Source organism: Chaetodon trifascialis, chromosome 12 (genome assembly GCF_039877785.1).
Source record: "Chaetodon trifascialis isolate fChaTrf1 chromosome 12, fChaTrf1.hap1, whole genome shotgun sequence".
Classification (NCBI taxonomy): domain Eukaryota; kingdom Metazoa; phylum Chordata; class Actinopteri; order Chaetodontiformes; family Chaetodontidae; genus Chaetodon; species Chaetodon trifascialis.
The window spans coordinates 26,175,168-26,198,141 of NC_092067.1; the positions used below are offsets into that span (position 1 = coordinate 26,175,168).

The 22,974-nt window shown below is 47.8% G+C and overlaps 1 protein-coding gene across 1 annotated transcript in view; it reads left to right on the forward strand.

The window, feature by feature from the left end:
* The first annotated feature begins 230 nt into the window (after window positions 1-230).
* The window catches only part of gli2a (GLI family zinc finger 2a), a 58,532-nt gene continuing 35,788 nt past the window's right edge, over window positions 231-22,974 (forward strand). Inside the window, exon 1 of the mRNA XM_070976488.1 lies at window positions 231-366. Within this exon, the coding sequence (XP_070832589.1) occupies window positions 252-366 (115 nt within the window). The 5' untranslated portion in view covers window positions 231-251. The remainder of the gene's footprint in view (window positions 367-22,974) is intronic.

Genomic DNA, 22,974 nt, shown 5'->3' on the forward strand with positions numbered 1-22,974 from the left:
CTTTAAATAAACAGTAACGTTGGTTTTTCTGTAATATGCATTATTAGAAATGTGAGCTTGACTTTAAATGGGTATTGTTTTTCTTCTGGAACGCAGCCTCTTTCTTCCTCTTCTAACAACTGTTTGTTTCTCATTCTAGTTGCTTCACATTTGACGCTGTTTTTGCCGTTTTAGCAGCCAGTATGAGATATTTGACCCAACGTTCGTGTCTGTCCTGCTTCTCCAGGTTGTGACGGGAAGTGGAGAGCAGCATGGAGACCTCAGCTCCAACAGCCACTGAGAAGAAGGAGTGTAAGGGTTCAGGTCTGGATGGAAGCAGCTTCTCCGAAATCCCGAAGAAGCCCTCACCCACCACTTTGACCAGAGGTACAGCTGCTTCCCAGTGCTCTCATTTATCCCCTAGATATTTGGGACAGGGTGGACGTACAGAAGACATAACACAGAAGAGCCGCAGAGTAACAGCAAGGTCATTTTGTAAATTGGTGGCAGCACCTCAGCGCTGTTCATTTGAAGCGCCTGTAGGATGCAGAGCTCCTGTATGCTCAGTTTTGCTGTGGGATCGTGTGCTCTGCAGCGCAGCGCTCAAACATTATGACTCCTCACAGCAGCTGGGTGGCTCATGAAAAGAGTCGGACCAAGAGATGGGGGTCGCTCGTTTCAGAGATGTCAGAGAATCGGTGATGAAAAAATGTTATAATGAGGTCGAAAGACCTTGTTCTCACCTCCCGAGTGTAAATTTCATGAATTACTAAAAAGGGCTGGCATAGCGCTGGACAACATGGTGTATCAGAGGCCCTGGATAAAGGCTGGGAGGAGGGAAGCACCTTTGAAATGCTAAGAAGACGTCGTATGACATTGTGGCGTTAGCTGTGTTTCTGCTTAATGATGGGCTTGGTGGCCTGCCACGAGAGGAGCCGGCAGCATTAATTGTTTAGGGATGCGGGGTGAGAAACTAGGACGTTCCAGCGCACCCTCCCTGGCACCTCCACAAAGAGGACACGAGTTTTTCAAACCAGCAAAGAAGAAAATATTGCACTTGCCACGACATGAATTATTCAGCCATGTACACAGTTGTGACCGTTGCGTGCCGTGGGCTGTGGAGGTCGGATGTTCGTTACCTTGCACGGCTGAAAAAGGTGGCGCGCACCAGTCAGAGGTTATCTGCACTCGTGAGGTAACGCAGGAGGTGCAGGGCGTGCGAGTTTCCACCATAAAGGGCTCATAATTTAAAGATGAGAGCTCGTGTTTTCATTAGTGAATGTGTGATGAAAACTCCTCATAACGAGGTTTAAAGACCTTGTTCAGGCCTCTGAAGTACCCAGCGTTATAAATTACTAACGCCTGCTGGTTGAAGCGGCTGCCGGACACTGCAGCCCCTCAGGACGACGCGCTGGCATCGTCCGAGGGGCCACCGCAAACTTATCATTCAAGTTGTTTTACTGTTTGATGAAGGGCCTGGTGGCCTGCCATCACAATGCTCACTTTGTCACACGGGAGCAGTAAAAGTAGGACGTTAGTGTGTCATTAGATAGTTTCAACGCTCCGCTTTTGTTTTCCATTTGATTATTCCTTCTTTTATTTGAACCAGCTCTCAGATCAGTATGCGTGGAAACAAAAATGTGGGGCGAATGTGAATAAATCAAGAAACATTCCTCACAAACTAGCTTCCTTAAAGGTCCTCTTTCTTTGTTCTTTTATTTGAAGTGGAATTGTAAAGTACTCCAAAGCATGAAAACAGTACTTCACAGTGCAGTGGTGTAACTGAAGCAGAGACATCCTGAGAACATCTCGCTCGGCCTAATCCTGTGTGTCAGCTGGCCGTGAATCTCATAACTTACTTGATGAGAGCTCACTTTGCTTGTGTTTCGTGGAGACATGCCTTGCCCTGTTGAACTTGTCTGGGTCTCTGAGAGCGAACACATACTGGAAGCATGTTTGGCCACTAATGAAGAATTCGGGGTCTGAGGGGAAGTAGAGGGAAGAGGGTGAAGTGCAGGTTGGTTCAGTCCGTATGATAAGAGTCCGGCTTCGTTCTCAGGACCTTGTTAATGGTTTTAAATGGGCGCCTGCATTCTGTGTGACAGCCTGCATCTGTCTCGCAGCTACAGGGCGTGCTTCCACAGGCTCGGCCCTCGCAACCTGACTCTCGGGCCCCTGGGATTTACGAGTCTGTGTCGGCTTGTGCTTTACCGTGTCAAAGTAACATGTGTTCAGATTAGGTGCCCGCTACCAGGACTGTAAAACATCTCAGAGTTTCAAAGGAATACCTGCGATCGATGCCCCCTCCCCCCACTCCGCACCAAAAACCAGCACATAGGCTCAGATGTGCTGTGTTTCGCCGCTTTCCTGAGGAAGAGCGACAGTTTCAAACACAGATCTGACAGCGTGTTGTTTTACGGACTTTGTTATATTCTGAGAAAGTTTGCCAAAGAGAATTTTTCCATCATTCCTCATTTTGGTGTTGACTGTACGAGGTCAGTGGAGCAGACAAGCTCGCCAGCACTCTGATTATTTCTGCCTAACACTGTGTTATATTCATCTTCCTTAAGGCTCGGCCGTAGCTTACCAACTCCCAGCAGAGATTGATGCTCTTCAGGATGAGAAACACATCGTCCACAGATAATTATTCACAGCTTTGATATATCTAAGGAGGATTCCACGAAAATGTGTCCTCGCCTTCGTCAACACTCGCCGTCTCACTTGTTCTCAAAGAAAAATCCAGCGTTAAATCACACAACCGCCAGTTTTTCCACATGAAGATGGACCAGCCACGAGTCGGGCTGGTCACTGTAGCATAGATGGATGAAGAAGAGGAGTCTGGTATAATTAATCTTTCGGGGAGCAGAGCGTGGCTCTGCGATAAGGAGCCGTGTGTTAATCATGGCCGTCGTGGGTAAGTCTTAGACGGAGCTGCAGTCTGGAGGGTCTCCGCCGGGGTCTCAGCACTGGCTGCAGGGCCTTTCTCTGGAGGGTGCACTGGAGCGGGTCACGGCCCCCCGGCAGAGAAAAATGTCCCAGAGAAAAATAGACCCCCGCCTCCCCCAGCTCCCTCCCCGTCCACAGGCCTACTCCAAAGGGACAGCCACTAATCTTCCTGAGAAAGAGATTTCTGCCTTTCTTTCTGTGCTCCTAAATGAGGCTCTTACGCTGCTGTGGTTCCACGGGCTGGGTGAGAGGTGGAGGAGGGGGTGGGGGCTCGGTGGCCAGGGTTATGCAGGGATGACTGCATTCATGCCAGACCCCTGTGCCCCCTTTTGGTTTAACTCCTTGGCCCTCCACCTTAGCTGAAAGAATCAAAGAGTTGTCTCCTCATGCCTGAAGTATTCCACTTAGCAAAATAAAGAAAAATGAATTCTTACGCTCTTTAACATCCAGACGAGTGAGCTCTTCTCAATGAAACCTGTGGGCTAACTGCAGCACAGTGCAACTTTATGTACGTTTCCTATTTAAAGAAATGCTGCGGCTCGAGTTACGAGGCGTAAAAGCGCCGCCTCCCCTGGCTCCAAACATGTCTTTGAACAGCCTGAGGCGCATGTTGGTTTCCCCAGTGTGGGGAAAGGATCCGCTCTATCAGGTCTCATCTGCAGTAACGTTCTGTAGCAGCGTGTCAATAATGCCTGTCGTGATACTTGAGAAGACCTGAAAGCAACAAGCTTACAGGAAAGCCTATTGACCAAGTGCGGCGTTGTTGGTCTTCCTGTCAGGGTCTGTAGCCGCACGCTGTCAGGAACCCACTGCTGTCCACTTCAGCAGAGACGATACCGCTTCTGTCCCGGAATGACTTCAGTCAAACTTAGAGCTTCATCCTCGGCATGAAGATGCCGTGCCCTGACTCGGGACCGGACTCATCCACCAACACTCAGACGGCTGTCTGCGCTGCATTAATTCATGTGGCTTTTATAAACAGTTAACTTTCCAAGTCGCCCCTCAACCCTCCTCCCAGCTGCCGTCTCTGCGTCTCCTCCTCGCTGCATCTCTCCGTCTTATCTGGAGTTTCATTTCGCTCACTGGCTGGATTTAAAGATTAGATATGCTAAGTGAAAGCAGAAGGGGGACATCTTGTTTTTTCACTGGCTGATTGCTGTTTTGAAAGCCAACAACACGGGTTTCTGAGCCCACTAGCACTCGCTGAAGTTGCAGCCTTCATCATCACTCATTACAGGGCGTCCTCATCACCAGTGCTGGCCTACATACTGGGAGCCGAGCGCTGCAGCAGGAGGCAGTGTGGCTCGCCTCCGGTGATTGCTAGCTATTGTTCACGAGGTTTTTGGAGCTTAATGTACTGCACGTACGTGTATTATCATCGCTTTTATTTACATTTTTTTAAAGCTGAATTATACATAAGCTCAGTGGATTCTTTTTTATGTTTACTTGAAATAAACAAGCAAAGAAACCCCAAGTTGAATCCGAGCAGTTCAGTTGAATTCTTAACCAGATGAAAGCACCATGGAGGCTTGTCTTCCCAGTTTTGAAAAGGAATTTCTCAAGACAAATGTTTATTTTAGCGAATGCTTAGAAGACAGTCATAAAGGCAAATATTAAGCAGTCTTGTCTTCAAACTGTATTTTGAGCCAGCCTGCGTGTTGACTGAATGGACGACTTACAGCCTTTGGCAGGTCTCTAATGTGGTTATGAAACATAAATCAGGCTCAAATGAGAGGACATTTCTGATATTGGTTGTTTCTTTGGAACGCTCCGCCTTTGCTTCAAAGCCAAAGAGTTAAAAAAGCAGCGTGGTATGCTTTGGGCAATGTCTGCGAGGATAAATCTCTCCGTACCAAAGGCGTCTACACACACAGGGCCTAAAGACAACATGTTGCATTCCTCGCCGTTTACAAGCAGTGGGAGAGGAGGCGGAGGAAATATATGGATGCTTTAGGGGATTAACCAACACCCCGTCAACCAGCCTGCTCTCCCCGTCCCTCGTCTCTCCCTTCTCCCGGGCTTGTGCTTCCCTTTTTCTTCTTGTGCTTCATCCTCTCTTAAACAGAAAGCTCTTTCCCAGCATGCAGAGTGTAATCCATGGCCCTGCCTCGGAGACACTTCCTGCCTGTTTTGTTTGTGGGGCTGATGGGAATCGGCCCAATAAGGTGCCGTCGTCTTTAAGGTGTCGCCTCAGGCAACCGCTTTCTTTTGACGGGAAGACACGGCGTGTTATTAAAGAGCTCCACGCCGTGCGTTTCTGTGCTGTGAACTCCTAATCTCTGACCCGGGGTAACCCTCAGAGTTTAGCCACCGCTCTGCCAGCCTCGGCTACTTTCATCTGCTAATGTAGCCCTAACACTCACAGTTCAAGTGAAGCAAAATAAACGTCCGAGGAGTTTAGACGTGGTAAAACAAAAATGTGTGCTAGCTGTAAACACGGACGGGAGGCGCTTATGTAAACAGGCCTGGTTCCTATGGGTGAGTTGGTCTAGAGGCGGACAGTTTGCGGTCAGGCTCTTCCGGTTCGTATCCCCCCACCCCCTCCCACAGCACCACAGCACCCCCCCCCCCCCCCGCCTCGCCTGCAGACACAGCTGTGGTCTGCCCTCGTAGAAACGCTGCTGGAGGAGAAGAATTAATTACAGCGCTGCACGGAGCAAAAAGGCCCACTCACCCATGAGGAGAGGTGCATGTCTGCAGTGGCTCAGCGTCAGTCCAGAGGATTTAAAACAACATACATACTGAAAAGTTTGCATGTTCCCCGGAGAACGTTTGTGTGTCCTGGTGAAGCCTCAGTAGCACACAGACACAGTTCAGTTGTGTCTCAGCCGGTGGACGTCAGGTGTCTTTACAGGACAACAGGAGGGGATTGATTTTCTCCATCAGTGAAATCCTTCCTGAGGGACATGCTGCTTCTTGTAATTACAGATCTGAGGTTTCACTGCTGCTGCTTCTCTCAAGCCTCTGCTAGCATTTAGCAATTAGCCCAGTCGCTGAGAGCTGTGGCCTGCAGTCACATCGAGCCAGACCTGTTCATACGCATCACCTGCCAGCGGGTGAGCTCAGCGAACTGAACTGGGTTCAGACTTTTAAATAAAACGGTCGCGGCCAGAAACAATCCCAGACTGTCCAGCCCAGTCAGCAGCGGAGGCGGAGGAATCCCATAAACATTCCTGAAAAAATAAACTTTTACAATATATTTCACGGTCGCATCTCCAGGAGGGTGAATCCCTCTGCAGACGGCGGTGACACCGGCCATCTTCAGTGGCCTCCCTCCAAGGACAGGACGCAGACGGGTCGCAGTAAACCGTGCAGCCAGCAAAATAAGCAGATGAGGACGTCTGAGTAAATAGAGTGGAAGCAGGTATAACAAACAAAGGCTGCCCACTAATCGTTGGCTCTTGTCCTAAAAACGGGATCAGAGCTGAAAAGCTGAAAGGCTTCCCAAGCGAACGTCACGTATTGTTTATCGTGGAATTTCTTATTTAGTACTCAGGCACAAGTGTGACTGCGTTTTAAGGTGACTATAAAGTCAAAGATTAGCAGCAGCATCTATGACAAAGCTCAGCAAGGAGATTTGGAGGAGCAGCCTCAGGTTTCATCACGTGACCTCTGTGGAAAGTTGGCATTTTGGGTAAATGATGCCGATTTGGTTTCTGTGTGAGAGTCTGATGATAGAAGCGACGTCAGTCTGTGTGTGACGTATGGAGCCAGTGAGCCATTAGCCTAGCTTAGCATAAAGAGTAGAGGCAGGGGGAAGCAGCCAGGCCAGGCCGGCTCTGCCCAAAGTTTAAAAAAATCCACCTACAGAAATGTAGAAATGTAAAAACAACCATTTGTGGTTTTAGGGGGAGTTTTGAGTATTTCTAAGCAAACGACAGCCAGACGCAGTGACTTACGGGAGTGCAGAGAAAAGCTGCTGTCAGCGCTCGTGAGATGCATGTTTATTAGTGAGCTGTAGAGGTGTATTTTGAAAGATGGAGAGAGTGGAGCTAGCTGCTGCCCCTGCTTCCAGTCTGTGCTCTGTGCTTCACATGCAGACATGAGGCTGATGAAGAAACGTCCAGCAAGCTCTTCCCACTCAAAAACCACCAGTCTTTATCAAACGTCCACAGTAAGGGCGCCTCATGAAGTCTGTGAAAAGCAGCTGAAATAAGAAAATATTGGGAATAAAGTGTGAAAAATTACTAGCTTACTAGACTTTCAGGACCTTTCGGCCACATCCCACAGTCTTCTTCAGGGAGCGCGGGTGTCGCGCTCCTGTTGTCACGTGACCAACACATTTGAGACTGAGATGTGGTTGCACGCTCTGAAAAGCAAGCGAGTGGACTTTGGGTTTATTTGTGCAGGCCGGTTTTCCTGCACAGTTCCTCTTGTGCCGGTCTTTGCTGCGGGACAGAAAAGGATTTTCTGCAGCCATAAGCATCCGTTTCCTACAGTGTCGTATTCTGTGAGAAAGTGCTTTGGGCCCGCGCTACTATTAGTTACACTGCTCTGTAATCAGAGCAAATCCTGTCGTAAGGCCATTGCACGGTTGTCATGGCCCCGCGGAAAAAAAGCAAATAAAATGCTGCCATATGGAAAACTGATTTGTAATGTCGCTCATCATACAGCTGCAGGAAGTATGCCGGGAGAAGCAGGAATAAAGACAGTCGTTCTGTAACAGCTGGGTAGCAACAGATGATTGAATGCTGCTCCTGGCAGGGGTTGGCAGGGCAGGTTTTTTGGTATGAAAGAAGCCAGTACATTTCTAGAAACAGGATGTCTGAGATTTGAATCTTCGCTTACCCAAACATCACATTGGTCCTGAAGTGCTTTAGAAGGGAATTTTTAGCTCACACGGCCTCAGCACAGCTCAGATCCGTGAAGGTGGTGGCCGAAGTGCTGCAGAGGAGGCATGAAAACAGTTCAATAAAGCATCACTGTGACTCTCCTTCTCTTTGTGACTCCACTTTAAACTGGCGAGGATGTGTAAAGATGTGTCATGAAGGCAAAGAGAACATGTGAGCCGAGCGATAATAGAAACAAGAAGCCTGTTCAGCAGATATCTGGTCCAGGTGCAGATGAACAAAGCGTCAGACGAGTCGGACTTTAACGCCTGTGGCGCTCAAAGCGTCCATTCATTCGTAGATTCAAACAATGAAAACACCCTCAAACCCTTTTCTGTCAAATAAACATCCGTAAGTGCTGAATTAAAGTTTTGTTCTACGAAGATATAATTACCCTCCAAGGTTCATCGCTTTGCTTTAGCTTCATTACGTAAGTGGAAGGAGGCGGCAGGCTAATAAACAGTCTAAGAATGAAAAGGGCTGCTTGAATGAAAGCCTGTGTGTGTGTTAGCATAGCGTGTAAGCCTGTTGTGTTTTGTTTGCCAGGTGATTTCCCCAACGGTGTTAGCTAAGCCTGAGAAATTTTGGCTGCGGCTTCAAAGAGCAGCAGGGTCGTCCCCCTTCGCAGCAGCGAATACAGACATGTTCACAGCAGACACGGATCTGCACAGCGCTGCAAGCAGACCGTTTGTCAGCTTGACCGCCGTCATCCTGCGTCCTGAGCGTGTCCAACGAGACCGTAGAAAGTCCACTTTTTCCACACTTCATGTCCCGAAAACTGTTCTCTGGTCTTAGTCGCTCAAACGTCAGAGTCTCCTCCTTTCCCTGTTTTTATCATTTCAAATCAGTCTTCAGCGGTGCGAGGACGCCTCGGCTCTGGGAAACGCTGCTGGTAATTTTCAGATTAGATTTTCAGATGGGCATTTTTCAGAACAGATTACTCAATAATGAAAACTGTAATTAGCTTCAGCCTCACACTTACATTCACACACGTTCACAATGCACACAGCTACACCCTCCGAGGGTACGTCGACGCTAAATCTGTATTTATATCTGACACGAGGGGTTTACTGCGGCCTCACATACCTGCCGCATAGGTTTCAGAGCACCACCGCCACACTGAATGAATGTATGTGATCCAGCACTTTGTGATACCAGCCTCTGTGTTGTGTCATCGTCTACCCCTTAATGCACAACTGCAAGTCCATCTTAAGTGTGAAAACACATCTTTTTCTGCAGGTTTTGAGTTTGATTTAGATTTTTCTATCACCACATGTTGGCTTTGATGCACAGCTCTGTTGTTTGCTGACCAAAGGAAGGAAAAGAAAAGGAGATTTAGCCGTCCTCCTATTGGTCGGGCTTTTCATTGTGGACAGAGAGCTTTATGATAGCAACCTGAAAATCCTAGTGCGGACAGCATCTTCAAACTTAGCCAGCTTTGTGAGGATATGTAGTCTCACAATCACCTCCTGACCCTGGAGGCTTCATGCAGCCTGTCTCCAGATGGTTGTCTTATCAGAGGTTGTAAGGTAGGCTTTAAATGTCAAGGTAAGAGATTTAGCTGTGTGGCATGTTGTGGCATGGTGCTTCTTCAGTAAGCACACAGGCAATTTAATTCCTAGAAGCATATCATAACAGCCATGTTGATTTGTCAGCAGTGAGAGATGCAGAGTGTTAGCGTGTGCGGCTCAGCTGAAGCCGGAGAGGTGTGTGTTCGTCTGTGCATGAGTGCAGAGCACATTCTCCGAGTGTTGGCTTTGGCAGAACAGGTCTGAGATGCTTCAGCAATAAAGGTACTGTAAATCCTCTTTATTCAGCAGAGTTGTAGTCTTAGAGAGAATCTGGCCCCTCTGAAATTCCCACGGAACAAGAGGGAGGCGGGGGGGAGGGAGGGGGGAGAGAGAGAGCGGGAGAGGGTACTCAGCTGAAGAGGGGGTATTGTTTACATATCAAGACACTTCCTCTAACTCCCAGGAAAAGCAGTAATTTACCTCGCGAGGTTTTACAGTTTAATTTCTCCATTGTGCAGGGGGATAACCCCTTAATTACAGAGGAGGAAGTAGCCCTAAGCCCCGGACAGAGGGCGAGGGCTCACGGAGAGCCTCCGCCAGGTTTGGACCCCCTCTTCTCCAGCCTCGGTCTGGATCTCTCACTCCCCCTTTGCTGGGGCTACTTCGCCTGTTCATTAGCACTGGTGGGGTGTCTGGGTGCTTGCCAATTAGCGCTCCGCTCCAGCTAATATTTCCTTCCGTGAGGCCAGACCGGCTCTACTGGTGGAGACTTGTAGGCGTCTGGGCGCGAAGGACGACGGGGGTTGGCACAAGCTGCCAAAGCCCCGTGGACCCTTCCCCTCTACGAACTGAAAATCACTTCATAAAATCTTCCCCACCTCTGGAGCGTTTAATGCAAAAGCCATCTCATAGCGACTCCCACCCCGGCCGGGTACCTGCACAGTGAGCCGTGAAGACAGACATGAGCAAATATTGACCCAAGTTATAAATGTTCCAAGAGTTCGGTTCAGTCAAATAAATGGATACGGCAAAACTATCCATCAACACGTTATTAAGCTGTGTATTCAGCACGAATAAACCTGTTTGGGGTTTTCACTTCTTTTGAATGCACTTTAATTTGAAATAAAGAGTCGAAAACCTTCACGGACGTCCGTCTTTTTCTCGAGACGCTCATATTATTTAGGAAAAACTCTGCTACTAGTTGGTTTCATGTGATCTTAAACTGAATCTACTCGGGTTTTGAACTCTTGATCACACAAAAGAAACAATTTGAGGACGTCACCGTGATGAAACTGACATTTTTCTGACATTTTGTCGACCAGACGTTTCACGAGAAAACAATCTGCGGATTAGACGATGATGAAAACAAACGTTAGTTACAACCCTAAAACAAACATTGTTCCAGTGTCGAGCAAAGCAGTTCAGTTCATTGCTTCATGCTTCACACTTCTCCAGCTGTTCCTAATCCATTCAAGCATCTGCACAAATGGGACCATCCCAGGAGATCTGGCATTTTGTTGAATCAGGTCATTCAGAACATGAAGCCGTCAAAGTTATTTTTTGTTCTTGTTGCCAAAAAGTGAGGAGGAAAGCTTTATTTAGTGTCTTGTGAGGCGTCTTATTTCATTGTTGGAGAGCTAAGCCACGCAGGGGAAGCTGTAATAGTGCTGTTTTTGCAGGTGTGCATTAAGTTAAGTCAATATTAGGCAGCTTGTGATTTTGTGAAATGAGCCTTGTGTATTTATCTGTGTGTGCGTGTGTTTTCCTGACCGGCCGGTGTTTAGCTTCGGCAGCTTGTCATAGCTGTGGAGACAGTGTAATTGCCCCAGATCTCGGCTGTGTGGCAGATGGAGTAACAACAATAATAAAAGGTTTTGCTTTCGGGGGACTCACCTCTCCACGCACAGGGCAGGCGCTCACAGCAGCCTGCAAAACGAGCCCACTCATGAATATTTATTAACAGTGTCCTGTGGTAGTTTTTATGGGAAAGAGTTTGTGAAAGAGTTTCAGCTCAACTGTTGCCTTTGTTGCGCGCTGGTAACTCGATATGTTTTACACACTGGCAGTTTGTGTTGCCCTCATCAGTGTCAGGAGTCTGCAGCGGGAGAAGGGGCGGGGGGGTTCAGCAGAGATTGGCTGAGGAATATTTTCCTTCATAAAATGACTCCTGAACGCACCACCTCAGACCAGAACTGGATTTTACCATTCAGAGCTTTGGAGAGACTTAACTGAAACACTTTTAGGTCTAGAAGCCTGTGTTTTAACATTTTAAGATTAGTTCAAATTTCCAAGCTTTTAATGCACTGTTTCTTTAAAAGATGCTAATGTAGCACCATCTTTCTTTTACTCTGTCCTCCACCCATGCTTGTATCTGTAATACAGACATGGCTACACCTCTGATCTTTGGGAAAGACAAGCATCTGTATGCTGATTAACCTCTGTCTTTCTCCTTCACTCTCTAACTTTCTCCACCCCCCCTCCTCCCTTCCCTCCTCACTCTCCTGCCATACAGTTACTAGCACCATTAGGCTGTCATAACATGGCACATATAACCTGAGGTGATTCCAGGACTGAGTGAACTGAGCGTCCCTGGGGCCAAGGCGCTGCGGCAGCCAAGCAGGATTGCTACCTCATGGTCTGGGGTGATGGGTACCACATGTAAGCAGAGGCAACCGCTGGCTCTAATAGGAGCTGACAAGTGGCGGTCTGACAGGGGGAGATCGGATGGCCTGGGCTGGCCTATCGCTGCAGACACAGAGCTCCGTTTCTATAGGCCCTGTGGCAGAGTGGTTGGCTTTAAATAGAGTCTTTGTGCAGAAGAAACACTTAATCATGGCTCCCCTCCTGCTCCGTCTCTCCGTCACTCTAGACCTTCGCTGGCTTGGTGGATGCACATGCTGGAATTCATATGGTCCCTCGTCTCTAACTAATCCTTTTAATTAAAGGGTCCTCTGGAATTTTAGCCCTCTAGTAACGCTGCGAGCGGGTCCTGCTATGTTTCTGCTGTGCATGTGTACAAGGACGTCTGTGCAGGTCTCACACTACTGATCCACAGGTGGCAGCAGCACACCAAGATGTGCAGCACTGTACCAGCAAAGACAGCAAAGAAGAAGACTGCACGCTCGTAAACGTGGACGTAAACAATAGAGGACTTAAAGACTTAAAGAATCTGTGCTGCTAATGTTTTACAGTGTTTGTAAGACGTCAGTGATGCACACGATGCGTTTTTGGTGAGTAGTACTGAACACAAAAGTTTGTTTACAGGAAACTCCATGGGGCTGTTTTGGTTAAATTTAGACCCAAATTCTTCTTGGTTAGGGCTCAGGAAAGGGTCAGGGTTAAAACAAACCAAATCTGACTTTTGGTAGGAAATGGGAAAGGAACAGCGGTCTCCAGTGTCAAAATCATACACTTTGTTCTCCTTCCATCCAGCCCAAACTCTTCCCTATGAGGTTTTCTTCTGCTATGTCAGTATCCTGCTTCTTCTTCTTCACTCACATGACCTGAAGAGGTCCTTGTCGGGTAAACATGTGGGTCACACAAGGCGTTTGAACAAATAACTAAAGCTCATCTCATCAGTTGTTCCCTTTAAAAACAGTGTTTAAGTCATCTTTATGTCACTGAGGCTGTGGCACACGAACATCCACCTAACGACTCGAATAAGTGTTTTTTCTCACCCGCTGTGACACCTACAACACCACACAGGAAGGCATGCTATCAGCGATCCGGGGGGAACGTGAGAGATTCACAGCTTTTATGGAGCGTCAGCTGGCATCCGAGCCGGGAAGTAGGACAGTGTTGTTTCCTGACACGGTGCATCTCATGAAAATGCCGGTCAGCGCTGGTGTGTGGCCTCGCTTCGACGACGGTGGAGCTTTAAGTACCGTGTGTGTCGTACGCAGCCTCCTCCTCCTCTTGCCTCTTCAGTCTTTGGGTGGGTGATTGAAAACCTCTCACAGCTACCTGAGGCCTGCAGGGTGGATTTTGAGAGAAACCAGTGGTTTCACACTGTTAATGCGACCTCTCCCTGAAAATGCACGCTGGAGATCGAAGCCACCAAAATCACAACTGTCTTTGCAGCCTTTGCTGCAGTCATGAATCACCCCCCCCCCCCCCCAAAACCACAGCATCCAGTGAACTTCACATGGTGTTCGTTGCGAGCTCTTAATGTGGTGCATTTAAGGAGAAGATTAAGAATAATACAGTGGCACAGAAAGAACAAGAGTTGCTTGATGAAGATCACGACTGGGCCACATGTGGATCATTATCAAGAGCCAGGCAGGGACTGTTAAAGAGTCAACGTGCTCTCAGATTGGAGCTTTGAAGCAAAGCGAAGGGAAAATGCTTTCTAATCAAGACCTTGCAAAAACAAAAGCCACAATGTCTAAACTCTAAGAAGACCATCTCCAAGCTTAAGGAGCCAGATGGCTTTTGTTTGCCTCTTTCTATTGCATGGAAAGCCAAATAATGAAAAAAATTATATGATAAGTCTGTAGCCGTTTGTTTGTTTAGTACATAAAAGCTGAAAAACTCCCTTTGGGGATTCTTTAAGACGCAACAACATTTTCTAGGTTTGATGAGTGGAATCCAGCTCTGGAAACAGGCTGTAAAGACAATTTTCAGAGGGAATTGAGTCAAGATAAGTGTACAAGACTTTACCCTGGATTTGCTCTGGAGCCGGGAGTTTGGCTCGAGTCCACGCTGTAATTGCTTCACCATGTCGCCCCTCAATTGCGCCGTCACTAAGACTTAGATAGCGTATGGAACTCTCCCATTTTCCGGCGTCTTATTTTGGCCCTCAAAAACGTCAGCGTTTGATGAAACCCCACCGCTATCATCATTGTTGTAGTCTGAGTAAGAAATGCTTAACTGACAGTGGCTTCAATTTATTCCCCAAATGTTTCATTTGCTGTGTTGATGGAAGCTCTCCGGCAGTAATTCAGTTTAGAAATGGGCTCAATGACAGAGCACACTTCTTAGCACAAAGGTCTCTGGTCAGAGTCCTTCAGCATGGGTCACCAAATATGGCTATGTTATAATAATACGCTACAGATTTTGTAATTAGACTGTACATATGTTTTAGTTTTGCTTGTCTATGGTTTGATGGCGCAGATTCACATTTTTCAACGTCTCTGTCACGAATAACGACGGCTTGAAGGCGGACATCAGGGAGTAAGTATTGCAGATCGATGCAGGAGAAGCAGACTTTCAATCCCTAATGTAAACGCTCAATAAGACATTTATGTCAGACCGTCCCGGCCCAGTCTTTCAAACTCTGCGCCCCCAGTTTGTAGCGCAGTCATTAATTTGCCGTCTTCAGGTTCAGATTCTCCACACTTGCCAAAGCTCCTCCAGAGCCACAGAAGACCGTCCACAACGGTGTCCCTTCAGTATTGTGGAAAATAAGACCTGTCCACTCTCTGACTCTGAGACCAATCAACCATGAAGCAAAACTTTGCCTGAACTTTCGTTTCACATGCACAGAAATCGTGCTTTCTGCAAACGAGGCCCTCCTCCCTGTAATTACAGCTCCGTTGCCTGCTTCTCTTTTAGTTTCAGGTTGCATGGCGACCAGGGATACAGGGAGTTCAGGCTTTAATCAAAACCTGCATGCTACGTTAGCCACGTTTCAACTACTTGATTGTATCACTGTCATCGCCATTTCCATCCATCTTTCATTTGCTTTGGCCCCCCCGAAGCAGCCTTTACCTTTTTGATCGTACGCCTCAACGCGGCGTTGGACTCTTTTATTTTGACGTTTGCCTGTTTTGACATATCCGCTGAAACATTGTAAGGGTATATCTGTGGAGCTGTGGAGCAAACGAGCACAATGCAGTCCAGATGCAGAGGGATCGTAGCGTCGACGGGAATCCGGTGGAGACCGTTTCTTTTTCCTTGTTCCATTCGAGCCGTGGAAGCTGACAGGTTAGGTGATAGAACCTTTAAGCTCGACATCTTTGGAGGAGTAATTTCACCTGTCACCTTTAATTGTTTAATCACCCAATTAAATCAAAGTCTCTTTGACAGGTAGATGGCCAGTAGCCTTGCTTAGCTTTGACTGAGTACAGTCCACGTTGTGTGGAGGCTTGACGTAGGCTTGGTCTGTCGTCATGGTGTCTACTAATTATTGTAAATTATGACTTATTACAGTTTAATAGTTAAATTGCGGTTTTACAAATCTGTGCTGTCAGGAGAGACACGTCCGTCAAAGAGTCAAACTACCGCTCTGCGCTTTGCAGGAGATGGCAGCGTACTCCCCGATTCCTAAACCGACGAAGGAGTGTCACGAATGTCACGACACACGTCAGCATCACGATGCTCTAATGCATGTTTATGTGTTCACACGGGTGCAAACGTGTTTATGGGCATAAACTTGACCCCCGTCAGGCCCGACTGCCCAGCCTCTCTTCAATAAACATTGGCCCTTGCCACCATGGCAGTGTGTTTTAAAGGAAGAGAGACATGAAGGCCCGTCCAGCCACCTCTGACGATGTTAACTGTGCTGCTGAGATCACTTTGAGGATTGTGTGAACAAAACTTCTCAATGACTTCCGGGCTTTGCTCCAAACAGGGCAGGCATGGCGCTCGGAGGGCAATCCTATTAGCAATTACAGTTGGCTTTGGATGCTGCCGCCTGCTTTAAACGTCAGATATGCCTCCTCATGTGCCAGTCAGGCGGCATTTCTCCATGTTTAGTTAATGAAAATGTGGTTTTTGAGCAAGAAGCTCATTAAAGCCCAAATGCTGCATTTGAGCTGCTCAGTGGTCACCAGTAGAAGTCTGTGGTTGAACTGGGCAGACTGTCAGTGGGAATGTGTGTAAATGTCAAACAAAGAGCTGAAGGATGAAAAACTACTGGACAGCAGACAAAACGATATCAAAATAATGTTTTAATAGATATATGAAACTGAAATTCACGGTGCTAAATGGCTTTTCAATCATATTAGATAAACCTAATTAAGCCAATTCTAACATAATTTATAGAAGGTGATTATTATGCAGCTCGTAAAAAGCCTCATGAATGAAAGTTGCATCAGAAATGTGCAGAGCAGCTTCCGTATGATGGAGCGCCCTTCCTGACCAGATCCACAGCAGCGTTTGTCAGATGAAGGAGATTCCCCCACTGGCTTACCCCGAGGTGACTCAACTCTCTCTGTGTCACACAAGGGAAGCGGCGTGTTGGCTAATTTTATCCCACAATGCATGCTGTTTGTCAGCGCGGCTCCAGTGACAAACGATTCCTTATCTGGAGGGCTGTTGTTTGTTGTTGCTGAGTAATGTCCTGGCCGCTCGCTCGTGTCTCTGGAGCCTTCAGAGGCTTCAGCTGCCGCCGTCAGCTGTCAGGAACGTGCGCACGCCCGTGCGCGTCCACCATGCACATTTCCTCTGCAGAAGAAGAAACTTTCTTTGATGAGGACTCAAACTCCGGTGTCGTTTACCCTTTCCAAGCCTCCCGCCCTCAGCCTGATGGCCTTTTCCGTTTGTCTGCATAGAAATGATGAAGAGCGGCATGTGGACTAACACAGATCACGCTTCTTTTGTCTTTCGGTGTAGAAAATCCCTCTGCTTTACAAACGGTTTGACCCGACTGCCAGCGAGGGACTGATGAAAGCGACGTGTGCTGCTCATAGGGCCCCTTGTTTATTTGACTTCCATACGTGCATCAAGGCCGAGTAAACACATCCGCTGCCCTCCAGGCTGCGTTCACAGCGCCACCCTTACTGCCTGAGGTAGCTGCAGGGAGGAGGAGAGCTCTCGCTGCCAGTGAACGCACCACCGATTAGTCATTCAGCAGTGATCAGCAGAGGGTAAACATTTAGTGCAGCTTCATATTTCAGAAGAATAAGCTTTGCATCTGGACAAACTATATATAAAATATAAGATTTGCTCTGCCTGAAGGCCCTTCAGCAGAGAAACTCATGTTTCGTGACCTGGCAGGTCCGTGAGGTGGTGGCCCTCATAATTCACGCCATTGTTGACTCCACGCCCTCTTCTTCTTCTTCTTCTTCTTCTTCTTCTTCTTCTTCTTCTTCTTCTCTTTCCTTTCTTTGCTTATCACTGTCTCTCTATTCAATCCTTCTTAATTGTTTTCCTGTCTGAGCCACAACAGACAGGTAGGTAAACTGACCAATAAGCAGCATGTCCCTGTCCCTGTCCCTGTCCCTGTCCCTGTCCCTGTCCCTGTCCCTGTCCCTGTCCCTCACTTAACAAAGGCAGAGGCCCTGTATATATCAGGCTCCTCAGTTCCTGAAGTGCTCAGCTGTCCTCATCCATTAGTGAGTGAAAAAGCAGCTTTTCTGACCTGTCTTTGCCTGTTTTTGATTTGTTGGGCTTTAGGAAATGTTTGTGCGTGGAAAGGTTTGAAACCAGCTGCAGACTTCACTGTTGAAGTGCTATAAAATGAAAGGAGTCCATGAATCAGCTGTGTGTTGTGGGTGTGGGGCTCCTGGCTGTGATCGCTGAAACTGTTTTTGCGTAGTTCTGACATCAGTTTTGACTCAGATGGAAAACCAATCAGTGAGCAGGAATACATGGTCAGATAATGCTGTTGGTCTGCGCTTAAAATTCCTAAAATTCATGAGAAAAAGTCTCGCTGTGTTTGATATGTATGTAGATACATGGTTCACAATGTTATTCAGATACTTTCATAATGATTAAACACAATACGATTCAAACTGATTCATCTTCAGTTGGAGATTATTTGATATTTAGCTCATAATCAGCTAATGTGCTGAAGTTTTGTCCTGGAGCCATGTGCTTTTACATCATCTCTGGCTTTGACGATTTCTCTAAAACTGACCGTAATCAAACACAGACATCTCCACAGTGTCAAGAAACAGTGAATTCAAGACACCTTTTCATAAGATATTGTGTTTGTGTTAGCTGATAATACTCTCCAGAGCGGCTGACAGTGGAAGGCCGAGCCAGCCGAGACACACGGCCTTTGTCTGAGCGACGGCTCGCTCTCACTGAGCGCCTTTGAAAATATGAAATATCACATAACAACTGCTATCAACCCCATCTTTTCCCTGTAAAACACAGACCCTAAAGCGAGGGTCACTTCACAAAAAAGAGAGCGGGGCAGCATTATCGGACGGGGGGGGGGGGTTGGTCGGAGGCCCTCTGACCTGCTTCACAGCTGTTTCTTGTTAGTGCTTTAAAACAAATTCCCAGAGTGAGATGGTTTCCACACTGAATCCTGCCCTGAAGAAAGAGGCCAGACAAGAAGGGGGTTTATAAGCCTCCGCTGCAGAGTGTGTGTGCGTGTGTGTGTGTGTGTGTGTGTATAAACAGCTCAGTCTTAACATTTTATCTTATCGGGACAGATGACCTGAGAGCTGAGGGCCTGCACTCACGCTGCTCTGCCCTGTGTTACGAACGCCACCAACAGTCGGCCGAGGCGAGTTGATCTCTTCAAAATGTGTCTCCAGCTTTAAAAGTCTGAGCCCTTAGCCGAGCGTCAGTGACACTCAGAGGATGTTTACAGTAATTTAGTGCGCGTCGACCTTTGATTCAACTGCTGCTGAATGTAAACACGTGTAAGTACGCCTCATCCGTGATGGTGCGCACAGAGCATGAAACCCCGCGAGGTTCGATACGGCGGACCAAATGTTTTTAATAGTTTATTCTCACCTGTCAGCAGACTTTTAAAATACCAGGAATCGCTCTGCTTTGTAATGCAAACACAGGTGAAGCGAGTGGAGGGATGTCCGCTGCGTCCTGCAGTTAAGTCTGAAACGGGCCACATGTTTTTGGAGCTGCTGTAAACTTTGCTGCTATTAATGTCACCATGAAACTAATGGACATGGGTTGTTTATTTAATGAAAGCTCCACGCTGATGTTATAAACATTTTTTAGGAGCATTAATTATTTTAAAGGTTCCTCGAGAAGAATTTACCTCTGGCCTTTTAAACCTGAGTCCATCTGCGTCTTATTGGCGTCTTCAGCGTCGGAAAGGGAAAACACGTATCACGCTTCGAGACCACAGACACATCTAACGGATTCAGTGCGGCAGTCTGATGGAGACCAGACCAGGTCCGTACAGGAGATACTCCCCAGCCTCCTGCCCGATTCTCCCCGGGGGGCGCCTCACCTCAGGGTGACCCCCAGCTGAGACGGCTTCAGATTGATGCACACTGCCTCCTTCTCCCACACATTGTGTGCTGCTTTTGGGCATTTCCTCTGCCTTTCCCTTCTTTCCTTTAAAGAAAAAAGCCCTGTTTACCAGTCGGGGGGGGGAGTGCTGAGCTCGCGCTGAGGATGCCGTCATAGGGCGCTGAGGACGCTCTTTGTGTGAACTGGCAGCTACTCCGTCAGCTGTGTCTGAGAGGTTAAAGGGCTCGTGGGAGACAGAGGAAAGCACTGAGTTCCCGCCGTTTGAAGTAATTTGGCTCCATCGGTGCTTTTACACTTGCCAGAAACTGTTCAGACCTGAGAGAATGAGTAACAGATTGACGAAGAGGCGTATAAACTGCATTTTTTTATGTATTGTATTGATTAGTTGGAATAGCAGGAAACGTAAAAGTGGAAACTCAACAGTCCAGCTGTCATTCCACTCAGTCTTTATTTACAGCACAGTGGCCATGGGGACACAGTTTATCCCGTTTTTTCTTTCCTCCTCCTGATTTGACCGCCAGCTTATTCTTACCATCGCCGCAACGCTAACGAACCCAGTGCATTAATTAATTGATCAGGCCCACACCTGTGCTCTGAAGGGGCCAGACGATAAATCAGAAGTCTGCACGGGAAGCTGATTATCCTGACACCTCATCAGTCTTCACAGAGAGGCCCACTGCCTGCCACAAGGAGAGGCCTGCTAAGCCAAGCTAGCTGTATGCTAACACCCACATGAAGGATACACCCAGCCCCGCTAAACGCCCAACTCTCAGCCGGGTGATGCATGGCAGTCGTTAGGCAATGGTCCCCAGGTGCTGCTGCTGGACACCAGTGATTATACCAACACTTCCAACTTGAAAACCCTGATTTTTGTGAATGTAATTGAGAGTGGGTCTCAGTTGGCTGAGATCATAAATGTAGTTGGTGAGTTTTTGGAAGAAGAACTACAAATGTTGTGGTATTTTTTGGAGTTGCAAGCATCTGACAAAAGCAAGAGTCTCCTGATGCCTTGCTGCTTCCCTTGACGCCTATTTTACACTGAATGGACGTTAGTACCACCAGCTAATGGCAACCCAGGTGAGATAAGGTCTTGGTAGCACTCAGTCTTTAGAACAATTAGGAGAGGTGGTGCAGCACCTTGCAGCCCAGGTGATGGATCGTACTGGTGGTGGGTTCGCGGGGTTGACTCTGAGACTAAGGAGTGATTGGCCGAGGCAGGCTTACATTTGACAGAGACTGATGGCAGCGGAAAGAGGCCAGCTGGGTCTGAGTAGGATCTGTAAACAGGCCGGGACAGGAACGGAGGCAGCGGAGGCCCGGCCAGCCACGCAGCAGCCCCTGTGAGCCGATACAACACATCTGCAGGGGATGGGGTAGGATGGATCAGGGCGCCATGGCAACCAGATGTAAACACAGGCACGAGGCCCTCATAGCAACCCCAGATTTTAATCTCACACTCGCTCATGTGCACACAGTTCATCACAAACCAGCCCACAAAGACCTGGGTGTTATTTTACAGTGTCCACAGCTGCAGCAGTCAGTGTCTCTTTCTGCGTCTTTCAGCTCGTTGTTTTGGTTTTTCCCTCGACTTCAGTTTCTCTGCCGTCATTAACCTGGTTTCTGGCTCTGGTGCACACTAGCTCTGCAGGACCAAACAGCACAAAGACCGCAACTAGCTGGTGGACAGTGTGGAGTAAACGGCAAGCTAATGTGGTTGTTGTTACTGGACTTACCTACCACCAGATGTCCAGCACAAGTAGCTGTAAAAGAACTCGTTCATGGACTCACCAGTGGACGTTGCTGTATCTGAAATCTAAACACCCGATTTCATAATGTGCTATAAAGAAGTTACAAGCTTCCAGCGGCGTGTCCTCCTCTCAAAGCCTCTGGAAAACAACTGAGTGAGTCTTCCCAGGGAGTGAGTGTTTGATGTGTACATCATAACACACGCAGACTTTGCAGGAGTTCACAGGGACTAATGAATTTCCGCTCAAACCATCTCGTGTCATTACGGAGACCATTGGTGTAATCCACTTACCTTCTGCCCAAAATCCCCCTATCAATAAAAAAGGTATCATTTTACCCTCCCCGAGGGCTGCTAAAAGCAAAGAGCCACTCTGTTAAGACTTCCTTTCATAGATGGCGGTGGTTCCGTGCTCTCCTGTAAGCCTCTAATCCCTCTGTCGCCATCACTCGCCCATGTACTGCCCGAGAGGAAGCGACGTCTTGCAAACTAAACCTGCAGGTCTCATGTTGTGTGTGCAGCGCAGGATTCCCGGATTAGGCTGAACATACACTTTTTATTAACCTTGGGCACGACGCTTGCCGTAGTGTGTTTTGTGCGTGTGCGTGTTGAAGAAAGGCATTTCTGTGCTACCTCGGAGTTGCACGTTTGTGTTTGTGTCGGTCGCTCTTGATGGTCGCTTTCTGAGAGCGAGCTGCAGAACAAATCAGCGTCTGTGTGTGTGATCGTGAGTGTGTGAGTGTGTATGCATGCACATGAGTGTTTGTGTTTAGCCGTTGGCACGGCGTTGTGTAGTTAGGACGCAGGCCAACTTTTTCTGCTGGAATTTCCTGTCTGAGTCGAGCACCCCCACCTCTCCTCCTCTGCTCCTCGCTCCTCTCGGTCTCTGCTCCTTTCTCTCAAAGCACGACAAAGGCTTTTTTCCCGGCCTGGCCTGGCTTGGCCTCTCAGGGCATTATTATTATCGCTGAGTACTTCCTCGAAGACATGAGCCCACTCCACTCTCCACTTCAGCATGGTCCTGATCTTGGCCTTCATTTGGACCTAATGAAAGAGTTCTTTTCCTTCTTCTTTCTCTGAGTCATGAGACTCGAAGGGGCCTTTGTTAACGCCGAACACCTGGCATTGTCTTTAGTGAGAGATCAAACCGGGTATTTAAGATGCAGAGTAAAAAGGAGGAGATGTGGGGCTCTAACCCTGCTGCTGGGCAGGATGTTTGGCACGTCTGGAGCCTTATTATGGGGGCTAGGGGGCAAAGATCTGTTCAGTCTTAAAACAAACACGTTATGAGAGATCACAGCAGATATGGTGCCTGAAATTGACCACCAGCTAAAGGTTTCTGTGGGTTGGATTGATTCATGATGTTGGATTACACCAACACAAAAGCCCCTCGACACTGTGCACGGTGCGCCTTTGCTAATAGTTTACATGATTACCTTAAACTTTTCTAGTGTCCCGTTATTCTAATGATATCAAGCTCTTCCTCAGGGATCCGTCAGTGAGAGTGTGTTGTTTCAGGCGAGATGATGAAGTACATTTAAGGAAGTTCAGTTTGTGCAGGAAATCTGTGATTTTAGGATTTATCAGACTCAAAAACACTGCAGAGCGGTTCACAGCGCTGATTTTACAACAAAGTTATCACAGTGACCATTCACTCCTCGGTCTCTGACAGTTGAGACAGTCCTCTGCTCTGCTGTGGACAGACAGCGTGAGGCCCAGGCTGGAAAACCCTGCATGCAAACACACCCAGAGGAGAGCAGAGGTACATCAAGAAGCCGCAGCGCGTGAATGGTCCAGCCATGTACCTGTCGCTAGCTGTCCCTGCAGCCCAGGAAACAATGCAGCTGTC